Here is a 17,559-nt window from a genome sequence, read left to right on the forward strand (position 1 = left end):
AGCTGAAACGCCCACTTTCAGCGACTCGACAGACGCATGTAAATTATGTCCAACCGGGAAAATTTCAACACAAGTGATCAAAACTTGGAACCCCAAAGATTTCCGTGTAGTTTTCTCACGATGTGACTTTGTTGTCACCGTTTTTTTAAGCTTTGAAACACCACAGTGAGCAGCTCCACTCCTGGTCGGAACAAGCACACGCTGCTGGACTGCTTCAGAAAACAGTTAAATTGTCAAGAAAAACTTCGATTAAAGCGCAGTGATTTAGTTGAACTACATTTCCCATGAGTCTCAGCGACAGAGGGGGCTGGTCGAGGCATGTTTACCACTGTTCATAGCGAAATAGCACACATTTTGTATTTCATTAACGTCATGATCTCGCTGAGCTCTCGGCTGGTTTTATGAAAGAACGTAGAAACATATTCAAATATCGAGCAATTTCAAAACATTTGAAGGATTGAAACTTAATGTGGTCATTTTTGGCCAGAATCATGCTGAGAGAGAGGTTTTTTGGTTTTTTTTTTAAGATGTTGATTTCTTTGTACATTGCTTTTCCTACACAATACCTTTAATGCATAATAAATACTGTGGTCAGTTAGTGTGCTTTGAAAAGTGAGTAGAAATGCAAAAAAATGAACAGAAACATGTAAATCTTAAGAAAATTCATTGAATATAAAACAAACAATTATATGATTGTTTTGTTTTTTTTACTTCTGGATGGTATATCTGTCTATATGTGGATGTGACAGACCTGTGACTCTCAATTCAACTGTGATGAAGTGCTTTGAAAGCCTGATGCTGAGGCGCAGTGAGCACTGGAACCCCTCAGGGTTGTGTGTTCAGTCCCATACTACACACACACACACACACACACACACACACACACACACACACACACACACTGACTGCTCACCTATATTCACAAGACCAACGTCTTTGTCAAATGTTTGGGTTACACTAATGTGGTGGGGCTGATTGCTTTACACCACAAGAGTGGTCATTTGATTTTGTTGTACTTGCATTATGACAATAAAAGCAGTCTACTCTGTTCACATTTGTCCACGGAATATGTAGCTCCATACACTGCACAACTGGATTGGATGTTAAACAAGTTTTCATTACTCTGTACTTGAACATGTGAAATGGTAATACATTTGAATCCTAATCCTCATCCTACATACAGTGTAAGTACCTCAAATAATGCAGCCACTGTGACGCATTCCTCAATCAAAACCACCCAAATCTAAATCAGGTCATTGGACTATGAAAATGAAAATGTTCGCTGACTTAGTCAAATAAATAATAAAGAGTGTGTTGTGTACATTTATGTGGAAAGAGAGAGAGTAATATCTGTTGCTTTCAAATATGTCAATGCAATCGATATCAATTTTGCAAAGAGTATCTCAGCTGCACAATATGGGAGTATTAAACTGAATCCTAAAAGGGCCGACACCCTGCATGTTTTCGTCTCTCTCTGCTGCAGCACACCTGAATCTCATGAGTACGTTGTCCTAAAGCTTATAAAAAAGTCCAGTCAGGAGCCATTTTATAGTTATTTAATGACAATGCAGATTGATGACAGTTTATTCTCAAACATGGAACAGAATAATGTTCAATATTTTCAACAAGTGTCTCTGTGATCATGAAAAACTTCTTTCCTCATGACAATTGAAAATTGACAGAACAGAAAAAGACAATGTTGCTGTTCTACAGCTCACTGTGCTCAGTTTCCTCCTGAAGTTGTTTGATCTTCTCTGGAAGGATCTGAGTCATGAAGACAAACCGATCCTTCTTCAGGTGATCTGCAACCACCTGCTCCTCCAAACCAATGGCCAGATACTGCTCTTCTGCTCCATACTTTGGCCAGGGAGCCAGTCCGTCCCCGTTAGGAGACCTACAGAAACAAGAGCACTGGTTATGAAAAAGCATCACTGGCATACAGTACTGTGACATGACATATGGATGATTTTGTTCCAAATAGATGGCTATAAAAGGACACCTTCTCGAATCTAAAGCAAAAGATTTGGGAAACTTCTTCACTTTGCATTTAAATACTGAAAACATTGTGTCTTTGAAGCATTTTATTTCATATCTTTCTATATTTTAGTATATTTCTGCATGTGTAGACAATGAACAGTAACTCCGACCCCGTCCGGGCAAAGTTGGCCCAGTAGCTCATGATGGTTCTGCTCAGCTGTTCCTCTTCTTCAGGGCATTCAACTGTAATGATATGAACAATTTATAATAGTGAAATTACCAGCATCCTCCACATCAGATGCTTTGTTGAAATACTGATTTTTCACAATCCTTTTACCGTTTATATTAACATGAGCGGTTGTAAAGCATAATCCAAAGACCATAGCAATTTCATCACAATGGTCACTTTTCACAAAGCTGGGCCTTCTTTCCCTCAGCAGTTTCGGAGGGTGTTGATACTCGTACAGATAAACAGCAGCACCAGCATCTGAAAGTAGACAAATGGATGTGACATTTTCTCTAATGACTGAAAGTTTGTATATGCATAAAACTATTATTAGTTTATACAGTACCTCTGTGAGCATTCGCAGTTTTGATAGCTGGAATGACAAACATCAGGTCTCCAAGCGCCTGAGTGAAACCATTTCTATTTTTCACTCGATCTTCTCCATTTCCGATATATTCCTCTGTTAACAGTTCTCGTGCAGCTGCACCTTTCTCCTGAAAAAAATGGGCACATCTTTTAAAGAGGGTTTTTGAAAGGTTTTTATCTTTCAACAGAAGCTTCATATTTTTTGTGACGGTCTCTTTCAATACAAAAAATAAATTTACACTTGATATTGATTCAAGGTTGTACATTGTCAGGAAAAGGAAAAATGTATAATCAGGTATCTGCCTTACATCAGGGAAAAACATGTACATCATTTTCACAACATGCTCCCGGTCTAATCCTTCTGTCCAGTTTGAAGGAATAAAATGCTACAGGAAAAACATGGAAAAAAGCAAATTTTAGGATGCACATAACAATTTCATAGGCTCATTGGTCAATTTGCTTAATTGTCAGAAACCTATTGGAACTTACAAAAGGAAGTAGAAATCCACCCTCATCATTATTTACACCAGTCATGAACGGTACAGTTTGGAGTTCATGTTTGCGGAACAGTTCATCCACAGGTTTTCTCAGGAAGTGTCCATCGACATTGATAGTATAGCCCAGTCTTTTATTCTGAATAGAATATAAAGGTTGAACAAGATCTCAATTAATTGTACAGGAGACAAGGAAACTTAACAATCAACCAGATATGCAGAAGGCTAATTGTGCACACTGTGGTCTACCTGTGCAATGGCTACTATGGTATTAATGTCAAGGTGTCTCATGCATTCACCAAACTTCTCTGTGCTTTCAAGGCTACAGCCAGATGCAACTGCAATAGACTGTAAACAGAGAAGGATCATTATGGTGTTTTGTAAAAATTGTGCACACACTGACACCAAGTGCACAGATACGGAACCTTCGCCACTGGTTGGGGATTGTTTGTCACAAGTGTTTCTATGGCTGCCGTGCCGCTCTCAGCAATGGCTCGGTGGAAAAGGCCATCAGGCAACGGTGAGAGGAGCTGTTCATGACAGAAAATATTACAAGCATTTCGGCAAAATAGCTTTAAATCAAACCAGTTCTTACAGCACAAGAAAATATTCGCATACTGTATATACAGAGAAGAACAACCCCAGCCATCAAATCAAGAAGAAAGATGCTAAGAGACAATTTTCAGGTTGTTTTGGAGAGTTTACATTTCAAAGAACTTCACTCTGGAAGCAGTGAAAGATTACAACGGAGATAAATGTTATTGTTGTGTTCGCTCTTGTCACCAAAAGCAGATTCGCTGCAGGTGCTTTAATGTTCACATTGTGCGACTCTCGAGGTCAATTTGTGGCCGGCTGGATTACATAACCACAGAACCCACTGGCAGCCTCACAAGAAAACCACATCGTTGTCACCAATTCTGATATCTCCCTTTGTACCGTGATCCTTTTCTAAACATTGCTGTCTCATTGCAACAAAACTTTTCTGAGACAAAAAACAGAAATACAAAAGCACTATCAGTCAACTGTTGTGTAAACTGGGCTTATAATTTGGTGCCATTCTCCTGATATGTCCACTTGCTACTGTGTCTGGATGATCAGATCTGCAGCAAGCTGACACTGGCTACTCAGCCAAATAAAGAGTTTTTTCTTAAAAGAGTTTCCATACAATCTTTGCTGACACAGTTTAAAAACAAATACTAATATTGTGATTGTTCAGATGTGTCAGAAAATGCGCATTTATTCTTCTGATCACATACCAGGAAGGAGACGCTCATTCCACCAGCGGACTCTCCAAATATTGTAACCAAATCTGGGTTTCCTCCAAAGTTGTGAATATGCTGCTGGATCCACTTCAAGGCTTCTACCTGGTCCAACAGGCCAAAGTTTCCAGCCAAATGCTCATCTCCAGTACTGGATAGAACACAAAGTCAGAGTCTGACAGCTTTCATTCAGTCTTGTAAATGGTTACACAGACTTTATTTGATTTCATGTTAACTAATTACTCGGAACAATATCCACTGCTGGATCATCTTGTTCTTAGTGGTTTGAGTTGGTTAACCTGAGAAACCCCAAGAGTCCCAAACGATACTGGATCAGAACCACAACCACGTCCTGGTAAGCAGCAAGAGCAGAGCCGTCATACAGCGAAGCGCCCCCCGTGATGAAGGCCCCACCGTGAATCCAGACCATAACCTGGCAAAGCCAGAAAACATCACAACCTTACTTCAACACATTACACAAAATGATGCATTTCATTGATGCTAGGTTAAAATCTCACAAGAGACACTCACATGAAGAGAAGATGCCATTCATAACACTTATTAGAATCTGATAGTTAAATTCTTCATGTTTTTGAGGTGTGGCGATCATGACCACTCTCCACATTTCAAAGTCAAATATCAAAAACTACACACAACAGTGTGAATGTGCAATTAAAGGTTCTTACTGGAAGCTTGGCATTCTCAGGTTTCTTTGCAGGAGTGTATATATTGAGGTAAAGACAGTCTTCTGAAACTTCAGGTATTTCTGCTGAAATCCCACCCAGTTTTCCAAGTATTTCTTCAACAGCTGCTCTGCTTTGAATGCACCTGAAATTTTCCATTGTGTTTTTGTTATAATGAGCTGAAATTAGAAATTTCTCCCAAATGTGGAGGGCAAAAACTGAAAAACTGAACCGCACATCTTACATGGCTGGCTGCTTGGTGGCGTCTCTCACTCCCTTCCATCCCTCCACAGGCTGAGGTGCAGCCAGCCTCAGTGAAGGACCCACAGGTGGCTTTGCGAATGGGACACCCAGGAAGGCATGGACCCCCGCCTCTGTCCCCTTCACAGTCACATACTGACCTTTCATGCTGCCGAGCTCTGTGTGGACCTCAGGCGCTGTCAGGAGATTAAAACTTTGTCAGACTTATAATTTAAAAGAACATTTATATGCCTGTCAAATAGAAAATATCCAATTGTTAAAAATACTTGTATACAATTCCTCATTACTGTGGGTTATGTTGAGATTATTTCTGTAAATTTATCACCACTGACCTGTATAGTAAATCAATAAAGGTAATTTTAGTAAGCAACACACACCCTGATTCACCTTAACTGAGTATGGAGGCAATAGGTAAGATCAATTAATACCTCATAAAAACGAAAAATACATCATGCCCAGTCATGTTCTATGCATGTTTAGAAATAACACTTATTCTCATTATTCAGACAAAAAGAACAAAATGTTAAAAAAAGGACTTTTTTTTTCTCTTGTTTACTCACAATGGAGATCTGCAAAAACACTCGCAAATAAAAGAGACAGCAGAAGGCAGAAAGTTTGCATTGCGTGGAGCTCCATGGTGGTCTCCTGTCGACGGCAAAACTCTGCAGGAGTAACAAACGAGGACACGGGAAGAAAAAGGGGCTGAAAAGCTGAAACGCCCAGTTTCAAGGACTTGACAGGCGCATGTAAATTACCTCCAGCCGGGAAAGTTTCAACACGACAGGTGATCAAAACTTGCTGGTTGGAACCGCAAATATTTCCGTGTAGTTTTGTCAGGATGTGAACTTTGTTGTCTCATTTTTTTAAAGCTTTAAAACACCACAGTGAGCAGCTCCAAACAAGCACACGCTGCTGGACTGCGTCATAAAACTTTTAAATTGTGAAGAATAACGGCGATAAAAGCGCAGTGATTTAGTTGAACTACATTTCCCATGAGTCTCAGCGACAGGGGGGGGCTGGTTGAGGCATGTTTACCACTGCCCACAGCAAAAAAGCACAAATTCTGTATTTCATTAACTTCATGATCTCGCTGAACTCGAGGCTGGTTTTGTTTTTTCTCTTTTCGCGAAATATTAACACTATGATGGTCAAACGGGAAAATAAACAGGCTCTTGAGTGGTTTTAATCCTGGAGTACGTTTTTTGTTGCCATAATCAAGATTGGTGTACATTCCGTAACAGGTTGATGAAAATATGAATATATTCAAATATTGAATAATTCCAAAGCCTTTGGCGAATTGAAACAGAATGTGGTCATTTTTTTGGCCAGAATCATGCTGAGAGGGAGTGTTTTTTTTTTCTTTAACGATGTCTATTTCTTTGTACTTTGTTTTTCCTACACAAAACCTTCAATTCAAAATTGAAGTTTTAATAATTACTGTGGTCAGTTGGTGTGTTTTGAAAAGTGAGTAGAAATGGAAAAAAAAAAAGGCAGAAACATGTAAATCTTAAGAACATTCATTGAATATAAACTGAAAAATAATTATGTGTTTTCTTTTTTTTTGTTTGTTTACTTCTGGATGGTATATTGGTCTATATGTGCATGTGACAGACCTGTGACTCTTAAGCCAACTGTGATGAAGTGCTTTGCAAGCCTGGTGCTGAGGCAAAGTGAGCACTGGAGCCTCTCCGGGCTGTGTGCTCAGTCCCATACTACACACACTGTACACAAATGACTATCCACAAGAGCAACGTGGATAGCTCAGGCATGGACCCCCAGCCTCTGTCCCTTCACAGTCGCATACTGATGAGATACAACTCAGAAGATTATTTCTTTACTGCTTCAGTTCTGTGCTTTCGCAGCCATCCATGTATTGTTCTTCAAAGAGATCCTTAAATTTGACACGAAGACATAAGAAAACAAGTCACACATACACATTTTCTTCTGTTTTAAAGATTTAATTGAAAAAGTCTTGACAGTGGAGACTCATGATGTGAGCCCAGGCTGTGAAGTAACTTTACTATTGTACACTTTGGGAAATATTTTAAACCCTTTTACATCATGATATGGATAAAAAAAATGAAATGAATAGATCACATTTATGAGCAACAATGGGACAAAAACATAGAAAACTGTTTTCCTTTGGATGTAGACCACAGATAGATGTTGTGTTGTACAGATAGCAAAACATACACGAAACTTCAGTATTAAAGTGATTTAGTTGACTTTACTGCAGTGTTGATAACATTCAGAGAGCCAGACAGACAGACAATGTTGCTGTTCTACAGCTCACTGTGCTCAGTTTTCTGCTGAAGTTGACTGACTTTCTCCGGAATGATTCGAGTAATGAAGACAAACCGATCCTCCTTCAGGTGATCTGCAGCCACCTGCTCCTTTAAACCAATGGCCAGATACTGTTCTTCTGCTCCATACTTTGGCCAGAGAGCCAGTCCGTCCCCATTGGGAGATCTACAGACACGCACACACAGAGACACAAGTTTGAAGTCAGGTTGTATTGTTTTCTCGTGAATCACAACCTAACGTGAGAAGTAATTCCTACCCTGTACGAGCAAAGTTGGCCCAGTAGCTCATCATGGTTCTGCTCAGATGTTCCTCCTCTTCAGAGCACGCATCTACAGTGACGAACATGTTGAAAAACACTGTTATTCCAAACAAACAAAAGCACCAGAGTTCTGATAAAACGATGACCTTATGTTGCACTTACGAGTCAATGTGACATGAGCAGTAGTAAAGCAGAATCCTAACACCACAGGAATCTCATCTGTGTGGTCACTCTTAACGAAGCTGGGTCTTTTTTCTTGTTGGAACTTGATGGGGTGTTGGAACTCATACAAGAAAACAGTAGCACCAGCATCTAAACATAAACCAAAAACCACTGCATGGATATTTCATCACTGTACATTCTATAAAATGATGATTCATTGTGTGAAGATAGTCAGTTTGTTCATAGCCTATACATGCTTGGAGGTATTCATGTGGACGCACATTATTCATATGTGATTTATTACTACATTTCTGTATACTTCTATGCAAAATGTTCTTTTTTCACTGCCTTCACATTTCTAGTCAGGTGCAATCTGTTGAAATTGAATCTAAAAGACACCTCTGTGAGCATTCGCATTCGTGATAGCTGGAATAGTGAATAGCAGGTCTCCAAGTGCTTCAGTCAGCCCTGCTCTATTTTTCACCGGATCTTCGCCAATTCCGATATATTCCTCTAGCAACAGATCTGGCATGACTGCATCTTTGGGCTAAAAAAAAAAAAAAAAAAAAAGACATTTGTCAGTAAAGGTTTGTGAGGTAGATAAACACTAATATTATTCAGTCATGCATAGTCTTACGTCTGAGAAGAACCCGGACAGCATGTTTACAATCTGCTCCCGAATAAATCCCTCTCTCCATTGTGGAAAGTCAAAAAACTGAGGACAGACCCAACAGTAACTCAAATTTTAGATGCACAAAAGCAAAGCTCACACTGTATCGGTTTTTGCCTAAATAGTGGATTTGTTAAGAGTCATTAACAATATTACACTCACGTCGGGTAACATCCATCCCATTTCGTCATTATTCACACCAATCATGAACGGCACGGTGAGAATTTCATGACTTTGCAAAAGCTCGTTCACAGGTTTTGTCAAGAAATGTCCATCAGCGTGCATAGATAGCCCCATTTTTTCATCCTTCACAGAATATTAGTAATAGAAAAAAAGACAGCATATCAGAGAAAAGTTGTAAATGGTTTATGGGTTTCTCTTATCTGATATTTTTCACAGTTTGGGCAGTTGTCGAACACTTTCAGTGTGAGTCACATTCACCCATTCACATTCACATACACATCAGTGGTGATTGTTGCCCTGCAAGGTGCCCATTTGAGCAACTTTTTTTCTTTCACTCATGAGAAATAATTTTCAGTTTTCTCATTCCAGGCAATCCTCATCACCAGTGTCTCACCTTCACAACAGCCACTATAGCATCAGAATCCAGATTTCTCATGCATTCACCAATCTTCTTTGTGCTTTCAAGGCTACAACCCCGATGCATTTGCAATCACCTGTAGACCGAAGAGTAAACGACTGAAAAAAATCTGTGAAAAAATGTCATTATTTTGCATTATGTGTTCAAAAAAAGTAAGTACGTGGCTACTTGACCTGTGTCGCAGGTAGAGGATGGTTTGCTCTTAGTAATGGCGTTGTAACTGGACCACTTTGAGATATAGCACGATGGAACAGTCCTTTGGACAATGGCGAGAGAAGCTGTAATTTCAAGTTACAGGAAATACATTCAATACATTCTGTTTTTAACATACACAGGAAAAAAAAAAAAAGTTAATTTTAAGTATTTTCTCTGCAGATCAGTTCTTACCAGGAGGCATACACTGACTCCACCAGCGGATTCTCCAAATATGGTCACTAAATTTGGATTTCCTCCAAAGTTGTGAATATACTGTTGGATCCACTTCAAGGCTTGAATCTGATCCAGGAGGCCAAAGTTTCCAGACATATGCTCATCTCCAGTGCTGAATATAAAACAAAATAACACATGAGGCAACAACTTAACACATTTCATAGTTTTCATTCAGCCCCATGGCTTGTGTGCACATACCTGAGAAATCCCAGAAGTCCCAAGCGATACTGGATTAGAACCACAACCACATCCTGGTAAGCAGCAAGTGCTGAGCCGTCGTATGATGAAACTGAACCTAAAGTGAAGCCCCCACCGTGGATCCAGACCATGACCTGGAATAATTTTATTTGAGTTTTGAAACATTTTGCAAAGTGGTTTGAGGCAGGATTACTTCAAATTCAACTGACTCCAAAATGGAATGTCAGTAAATGCACTACAGCACTCAGAACCTGCAGCAAAGAGTTCTTACTGGGAGCTGAGCATCTGGAGCTCTATCTGCAGGCGTGTAAATATTGAGGTAAAGACAGTCTTCTGAAATGCCCGGGATGTCTTGCAAGACAGTGCCAAATTTTTCAATTAAAACCAAGGCCAGTGGTTTATTTTGAATGCACCTGAAAAATAACACTTTTCAGTAAGTGTTGCACGTCATCCCTCAAAGCATCGTGTCCAGAGAAAAAAACAGTCAGACGCCTTACATGGCTGGCTGCTTGGTGGCGTCTCTCACTCCCTTCCATCCCTCCACAGGCTGAGGTGCGGCCAGCCTCAGTGAAGGACCCACAGGTGGCTTTGCGAATGGGACACCCAGGAAGGCATGGACCGCCGCCTCTGTCCCCTTCACAGTCACATACTGACCTTTCAGGCTGCCGAGCTCTGTGTGGACCTCAGGCGCTGTCAGGAGAGTAAAACTTAGTCAGACTCCATCCATCTATCTTCTATATCACTTAACCTTAACAACTCTTAGGAGCAGTCGGCTGTAATAGTCTGGAACCCGCTGAAGAAAGAAAGAAAGTAAGAAAATTGATTCAATAAACAGATTAGTAATGCTGCTGGCATCACTAAATAACAGGGGAAAAGCAGAAAAAAGAATCTGACTCTATTCTTAAACACTGTTACGGCTTGACTTATGAACCACAGAAAAAAAGTGCACAGAAAAAAGTCTTCTGCTCACCTTCCAGGTCTGCAGCCACATCAGCAAACAAAACACACATTAAGAAAGCAAAGCAGAGTGTTTGCTGTGCATGAAAAGTCATGGCCCAAGCACTTTGAGATCAAGAAATCCAAAGAGATAGGTTTTGCTCCAGAAAGTGCTCTCTTTAGGACATGCACTGACCTATAACTTCAGTCTGGTTAATCCTCAACCCTGTGATAAGCAACATCGCTGAATAAAACAGGTCGTTGCACAACATCTTGCTTATATTGCTTCTGTCTGCTGCCAATAGACTGCAGACGGATGTGGATTTTGTCATTAGTAAAACTAATAGATATGCTTTACAGTCCTTAGATTTTCTTTTTTTTTCTATTTTAAAGATGCCACACAAAAAATAAATCTAATGTGTTCAAAGTACAAGCTGAAATGGCCTACAAGGGGTTATTAACATGCAACCACACTTCAATGATTTACTTGGAAGTCATTCAACACTGAAGCTGCCCTCTGATACAACAGCCCGCTCCCTTATTCATAACTGATTACCTTAAATTTCCCTTAGTTTGCCAAAAGTGGTCTCATCACTTTATTTCTTGAACTGGATAAATAGGTGTGTCAGATGAATGGAGACTTGCTTTTGCAATTAACACTCAAAGCACAATGGCTAAAGCAACAGCCCAAAGCATCTCAAAACAGCATATATGTTTTCCTAAATTACTGTTCACCTTGCCTCAAGAAAAGACACAAATACCCCCCTCCCCATTAATTTTAGAAAAAGAAATTATTATCAGTGCAGAATATGTATCTATTCTTATGATTTCATGTAGTTTTTGAATTGTCCATTAATATTGTTTCCCGCTTTGTCACATGGGGCAGCGCTGGCATGACTGACCGCACAATAGTTCGTCCTCCAACTCCTCTGGACGGACGCCAAGTGGCTCCCAGAGCAATGGAGCTGGCTCCTCAGTCACTTCAGTATCTTTTGATCATGAAGTTTATGACCATATGGATTGTGAGAATTGAGCTCACAGGTACAAAAAGACCTTTGTTTGACAAATTAGTTCCCTCTTCTCCACAACAGTGTTAGTGCAGTGGTCTCAACCTGCAGTCAATTTCACAATCACTTCGAGAATAAGACCTTGAAATACTTGAAATACTTGAACTCCTCCACTCCTCCACAAGCTACAGCTTATTTTTTCTCATGAAGAAAAGGATGTTGGTGTTTCAAGCAGTGTGATTTCAACCAGTCTATTCATGGTATTGTTTTCTCTGCAAGGATGTGAAACTTATGAATAAAGTTGTACTGTTCACACCTGTAACATACAAAGCCTTTGTTTAGGATATTTTGTGAGCTGTGAACTTTTTTGGGACTTCAAGACTAAATATGAGCTCTGAATAAACTCAAACTCCCTTAATTTCTCAAAGGAGGCTTTGATGCGCTCGCACAGGATATCTCACTAGAATCCCAGCATCATGTTTAGAAGAGGTGTGTGCAAAGTATGAGTAAAGTGTGAGTATTTTCAAGAGTTAGAGCTGATATTACCACTGAGGAACATTTAGATGTCAGCAAAACTACTTTCTCCACTCCTTTATAGCTGGGGCTTTTCCAGACCAGAAAATCCTGTCAAAACCTTTTGAGTCCCCTAACAGCCAAATCTTGAGAGTGAGTGTTTGCAAAATTCTTTAGTTTCTCTATCCAGTGGACTCTCACTTCCAAAAAGGGGTCCTGGCTCGACCCAAGGCGGTGTGAACATACCCCCCCCCCCTCTCTCATGTGTCTGTGTTTGTTCCTGAATGAATAATTTACAGTACAAATACAGTCCGTTTCTTTTAACAAGTATTCTAACATAGCAATGTTATCTAAAGGCAGAAAGAACATTCATTTTTTTAAATTACACCCACATAAATAACTGCCCATGTGTCATTTCTGACAAAAAAGGGGGACAAAGGTTTAATTATGTTACCTGCCAATGCATTTTAAAAAGTCGATTTTATAAGCCATGTGTTATATACAGTAAACTTAGTTCCAAAAAAAAAAAAAAAAAAAGCAAATTGTCAGAATTTTAAACTGCTGCAACAAACTGCATTGGAATATTTGAAGCTAAACATGTTGAAACTGTAAACTATAACAGATCGTCTTTAGCTGACACTCAAGCTCTGCTTCAACCTTAAATTGAAAAACAACCTTTAGTGAAAGTGATGTATATGTAATGGTATATGATGGCTAGCTTGAGGTAAGCAAATGGTAAAAACTTGAATGAAAACATAAATTCTCATACACTTCTTAAGAGTAGTGGAAACAATGCAAAACTTAGAGCTTAAATTGGTGTTTCAGCCATGGCATTAACATCAAAGACCAGCTGTCAGTGCAACACATGCACAGTGAGTTGTGTGTGTGTGTTTGTGGACATTTCGCTGTCTTTTGCACAAGAAGATTTAATTAAAATCATGTTGATATTTCATGTTGATGTTGATATTTGATATGTTGATATCATGTGGATATTTTTGCCATTTTTTGATCTAACTAGTTTTATGAAAACATAGACAATTTATATACTCTGTCTTGCATCAAGAAAAGAAAAAAAAAACTTCATAGTTTAAATTGAAAGGTCATTATAGCCCTATTTTGCCTGTCTGTTGCTTCTGAACCAAAGTCTGAGCTACACTTATTATTTTAATAAACCAGTCGGTTCAAAAGGCAGATGTTGCGCCTGGATATTCCATTGTGGAAAGTTGAAAACTCCCAATATAATCTGTTTAATTGGGTCCTATTACACCGTTGGCGTAGGACAGTCAGATAGTTAGTGGTTGATTAAAGAGAGGATAGCAGGCACGCTGTGCTTCCGTGGGACTGAGCGCGCGCGGCACTGTGCAGCGGACGGAGACGCTCCATGAGAGGACGCATCTCTCGCGAGGAACGACGCCGTTATCGGAATCCCTACAAACAACACGAGAATTCATCATTCACACGGTAATATAACCCAAACTTACACGGTACGCGTGCTGTGTGCCAGCAATGGGGAAAGAAGTTGCGTCAATTCGTGCACCGATTCGTGCCGATTCTTCAACATTCGGTTGTTTAATGCACGACGTTTCGGCGGCCTTTAGGCCCGACTAGCATGCTAATGGCCACGCTTTAACGTTAGCACGCAAATCCGATTTTGTAGCGTCGGAGCTAATGTTAGCCACTAGCCGCGGCTAATCAGTTCATGCAAAGATGTCAATCGTTGCTTAAATTAAGCAATAAATACGTCAGACGAAACATATTCATGTGGCAGCATACAATGCACAACTATCAGGAGCATTAAAATGTCTTATTTTCTCATATATGATACCCGCTAACAGACCCCCGCCCATTTAACCAGCTGCACAATCAACTACTAGCTAATGACGAATTTAAACTATTCGGTCACTTTGAAGTAACTCTTCTGCACTGTTATCACGTATGAACACACCAGTGAAGAAAGATTTGCGCTTATTTGTCCACTCTACTGTGTGCTACCCTGTTTGTATTTACCTAGCTGCTGCTAACCCCTAGCCTCTGTTGTTAGCCAGTTAGCTGTTAGCAGCTTTAGCTGTTTAAAGACAGTTGCCCATATGTTTATATATTATTTCTAATTTTGGGAGAGCTAAACAAACTGCCTCGTGTGTTTGAATACCCCAGCGTCGTTACACCACAGCTTTCAATTTTAACAAGTATATAAACCTCAAAATATTTGTTTTTCATCCACAATTTATGCTATTAATATGATTTTAATGTATCCGTGAATCAGCAGTATGTTAGAAAAATGTTTATATGTATATGTTATCACATTTCTGTCTACATGACAGCCCTCCTTAATTCTAAGAGGATATAAGTGATATAACGCTGGAGTGTATTTGTATTGTATGTTCACATATCACACATGATGCACACATTACACATAATGGCCCAAAACAATGAGATCAGTGTGACATTATTATATAAGAAATATACCATAGGAAATTTGATCATGTAATTTCAGCAGCATCTGTCAAAGTGGTAGGTTGTTTGGAAATAAAGGATTCTTAAGTTTTCAGGTCACATGTGAGTGTTATTGCTATGTAGTTTTGTTTGGAAAAATGCTATAATGCAATGAAAACACCTGCTATTTAAGTGTTTTCTTATTTGGGTGTGAAAGTGTATGATTGTCCGTCTCTCTGTTTGCCCCTGTGGTGGGCGCACCCTGTCTTCACCGTCATTCAGCTGGGAGTAATTCCAGCCCCAGCCCTGAGTTGGATGAAACAATAGTAAAGATATGAAAATGGTTGCATGCTTCACAGTTGTTTTTCATAAATTCTCATAGTGTAAAAGCAATGAGTGAAACAAACATGAAACTGGAGGTAAATAGCTTCATGGTTTGTTGGTTAATCACATTTTCATTTTGTTACATCCTTCCTTTATCTGGTATCATGAAATTGCTTTTACACATCACTCAGAAGTTTACACTCCATACCAGCTAAACAGTTTCTTCTATTCCATCAAACGGTTCATACCATGGCAGCAATGCACAAGCAGCTGCAGCTTCTGTCCTCCAACATAGTCTTAAGCTGCAGCAGGGTTTTGGACTGTGTTTAAAGGCCAACACACAATCAACAGTGTGTTTGAGTAAAAGAAAATAAGCTTAGCCGCTTGAAAGGAGCCCAGACTTGAAAAATAAAATCTCCAACGCAGCTCTTTTCTGTCATGCACAGTTACAAGGAAGGACCAACACAAAAATGTGTTGAGATGCACTCAAGGAAGCAAGTAAAAATGTGCTACAGCAGTCTTTACTTATGCTTAACCAAATGTAAATCTAAGTTTTCCTCATCTCTGTTATTCTGTACATGGTTAAATGTTATTACACAGTAGTTAAGTCAAAACTTCACTTTACATCCATGATGCCACATAAAACGTTGCTATATCAGCCATTAACAATACATTAGGGTGAGAAACATTTTGTCAAACATCCCTCAAAATAAGTAAAATGTACTTTCAAAGAAGTTGAGCTATCTTTTTTGATAGAGTCAAATTGTAGGTACTTTGTCCCATATCTGGAAAAAAAATTGAATTTATATAAGTAATCATGTGATAATTCTTGTAAACTTGCATAAATGTATTCTGCCATCTTGCAGTGAACAATGTCTGAACAAGAACTGGATGAAATTGTGCAAATAACAGTGGAAGACTTCAATGAGGATGACCGTGTTGGTAAGTTTTTCTTTGTACAGCTATACAAACATTGTTTGATTCCTCTATTTGTTCAAAATAAAGCTTGAATGCAGGATTAAATGTGATTTAGGATCGATTCAGGACTGTTTTGTCCTGTTTGACTTTCAACACTGCATAAAAATGTGACTCGGCAACTACAAGAACGCACCTCCAGTGTGGACATCTGAAAGAACAAAAAGGAATTTGTGTGTTGTTTTGATAGTTTTCAATGTTTGATCTCTGTCAGACGTGCTTGACAACCGTGAAGACGATGAAGAGCGGACTCAAAAGAAAAAGAGAAAATTAAACAACAGTCAGGAGAATACCAACAGCAATCAAGACATATCTGTCATTAAGGTACCAGTTTTCCATAAAGCGTCCCACCCAGCACCCTTTTATTCTTCGTTAATTGATAATGAACAGGTTTTATTAGATTTTTCAATTTGTGTTTTCAGAACATGTTGATTTCATTCACTGGAACAATCAGCCACCGACTGGAGGGGATTGAATCAAAAATACTGGCTCTGGATGCAACCTGCAAAGCCCTTGGACGCAAACTGGACAGCATGGTGCCGTGTGCCAAGAGCCCCATCCAGGTTCCCATGGTAGCAGGATCACCTCAGGGGGCCACTCAAACCTGGAACAAAGTGCGATGGTAAGCTCATCACGTTTGACCTTCATCTTGTTTTCCAGAGTTGAATGAAAAGATGAAAGTTCATGTAATCCCATAAAATGTAGATAAATCGTCTGTCGAGCCCTTTTGCAAAGTATGCTAGAGTGACATTTAACTTTAATTTTTGAGTATCCAGTGCAAATCAGTGTGTTGTTTTTACCTTCCCTCTCAGTGTTGTCCCTCAGACAAATGTAATAGTCAGCAATGAACACCCAAAAGGAACAAATCAGGAGGACAGTCCACTGGAGAACCTGCTCAGCAAGTGAGTGGATTTCCTGCACTGTGTTCGGTTTGTCAGCCGTTGCGGTTTACTTTCCAGATCTGTACACAGAGACCTTGTGTTTCCCTGCAGCACGCTGACCAAAAAGCGACAGAACACAATACTGGTTAAGGTGCCAGGCCCCGAAGAGAGTCACGAGGAGCAGGATAGCGGCTCCGAGGCCAGTGACTCTGTTTCTAATGGCGGTCAGTCGGGCAATGCACAAAATGGCCAAAATATCACTCTCATCACTCTCAATTCAGAAGGTAGGACGCTGATGCAAACACATGGACTCGCCCTTACAGATTATTCTTCTTGCTGTTTAAATGAACATATTGGCTATGTGGAGGAGGAGGATGCTTTCAAGGACCGCATCACAGATTTAAAACATTGTAAAATGTGCAAATGCTAATGTTGCTACTGTTGCATCACTGATAAAGTAAGTTACACGACTCTGAGTGCTGCCTGTACATTCATTTGTTTTCTTTAAAATTTCTTTAAAGAAGGAGGTGTTTTTCAGAATTTTAGAGCTGATTGAGATCATTGAAATCACATCATAGATTTTAACAGTTAACATCAATAA

General features: G+C 39.6%; 3 protein-coding genes across 3 annotated transcripts in view; 1 reads left to right on the plus strand and 2 right to left on the minus strand.

The window, feature by feature from the left end:
* Positions 1 to 1,696: 1,696 nt before the first annotated feature.
* On the minus strand, positions 1,697 to 5,905 carry LOC115392043 (carboxylesterase 5A-like). The gene is made up of 13 exons (XM_030096544.1): positions 5,827 to 5,905; positions 5,250 to 5,442; positions 5,009 to 5,150; positions 4,622 to 4,755; positions 4,320 to 4,473; positions 3,489 to 3,593; positions 3,313 to 3,411; positions 3,059 to 3,202; positions 2,878 to 2,955; positions 2,550 to 2,697; positions 2,315 to 2,464; positions 2,148 to 2,220; positions 1,697 to 1,894 (listed from the first exon to the last, which is right to left on the minus strand). Exons 1-13 carry the CDS (start codon positions 5,900 to 5,902, stop codon positions 1,708 to 1,710), a joined length of 1,683 nt encoding a protein of 560 aa, XP_029952404.1. The 5' UTR covers positions 5,903 to 5,905; the 3' UTR covers positions 1,697 to 1,707.
* A 1,643-nt stretch (positions 5,906 to 7,548) lies between these two features.
* Positions 7,549 to 10,916, minus strand: LOC115392039 (fatty acyl-CoA hydrolase precursor, medium chain-like). The gene is given in 14 exon segments (XM_030096541.1): positions 7,549 to 7,735; positions 7,827 to 7,899; positions 7,992 to 8,141; positions 8,391 to 8,538; positions 8,629 to 8,706; positions 8,824 to 8,967; positions 9,239 to 9,319; positions 9,321 to 9,338; positions 9,436 to 9,540; positions 9,650 to 9,803; positions 9,890 to 10,023; positions 10,161 to 10,302; positions 10,387 to 10,579; positions 10,860 to 10,916. Coding segments are annotated over 14 exon segments (1,647 nt in total). The 5' UTR covers positions 10,900 to 10,916.
* Positions 10,917 to 13,686: 2,770 nt separating this feature from the next.
* Positions 13,687 to 17,559, plus strand: part of banp (BTG3 associated nuclear protein) — a 31,337-nt gene continuing 27,464 nt past the window's right edge. The window contains exons 1-6 of the mRNA XM_030096683.1: positions 13,687 to 13,806; positions 15,969 to 16,044; positions 16,292 to 16,401; positions 16,500 to 16,699; positions 16,890 to 16,979; positions 17,070 to 17,242. Coding sequence (XP_029952543.1) covers positions 15,975 to 16,044; positions 16,292 to 16,401; positions 16,500 to 16,699; positions 16,890 to 16,979; positions 17,070 to 17,242 — 643 coding nt within the window. The 5' untranslated portion in view covers positions 13,687 to 13,806; positions 15,969 to 15,974. The remainder of the gene's footprint in view (positions 13,807 to 15,968; positions 16,045 to 16,291; positions 16,402 to 16,499; positions 16,700 to 16,889; positions 16,980 to 17,069; positions 17,243 to 17,559) is intronic.

This window comes from Salarias fasciatus, chromosome 7 (genome assembly GCF_902148845.1).
Source record: "Salarias fasciatus chromosome 7, fSalaFa1.1, whole genome shotgun sequence".
Lineage (NCBI taxonomy): Eukaryota > Metazoa > Chordata > Actinopteri > Blenniiformes > Blenniidae > Salarias > Salarias fasciatus.

What these genes read in the sequence shown, in the direction of transcription:
- LOC115392043 (XM_030096544.1), bottom strand. Translation starts at nt 5,902, where the DNA reads ATGGAGCTCCACGCAATGCAAACTTTCTGCCTTCTGCTGTCTCTTTTA. An exon ending in TGTTTTTGCAGATCTCCATT is followed by an intron (nt 5,443 to 5,826) that starts GTGAGTAAACAA and finishes ATCTCCTGACAG; the next exon opens with CGCCTGAGGTCCACACAGAG. An exon ending in AACTGCGAATGCTCACAGAG is followed by an intron (nt 2,465 to 2,549) that starts GTACTGTATAAA and finishes GTCTACTTTCAG; the next exon opens with ATGCTGGTGCTGCTGTTTAT.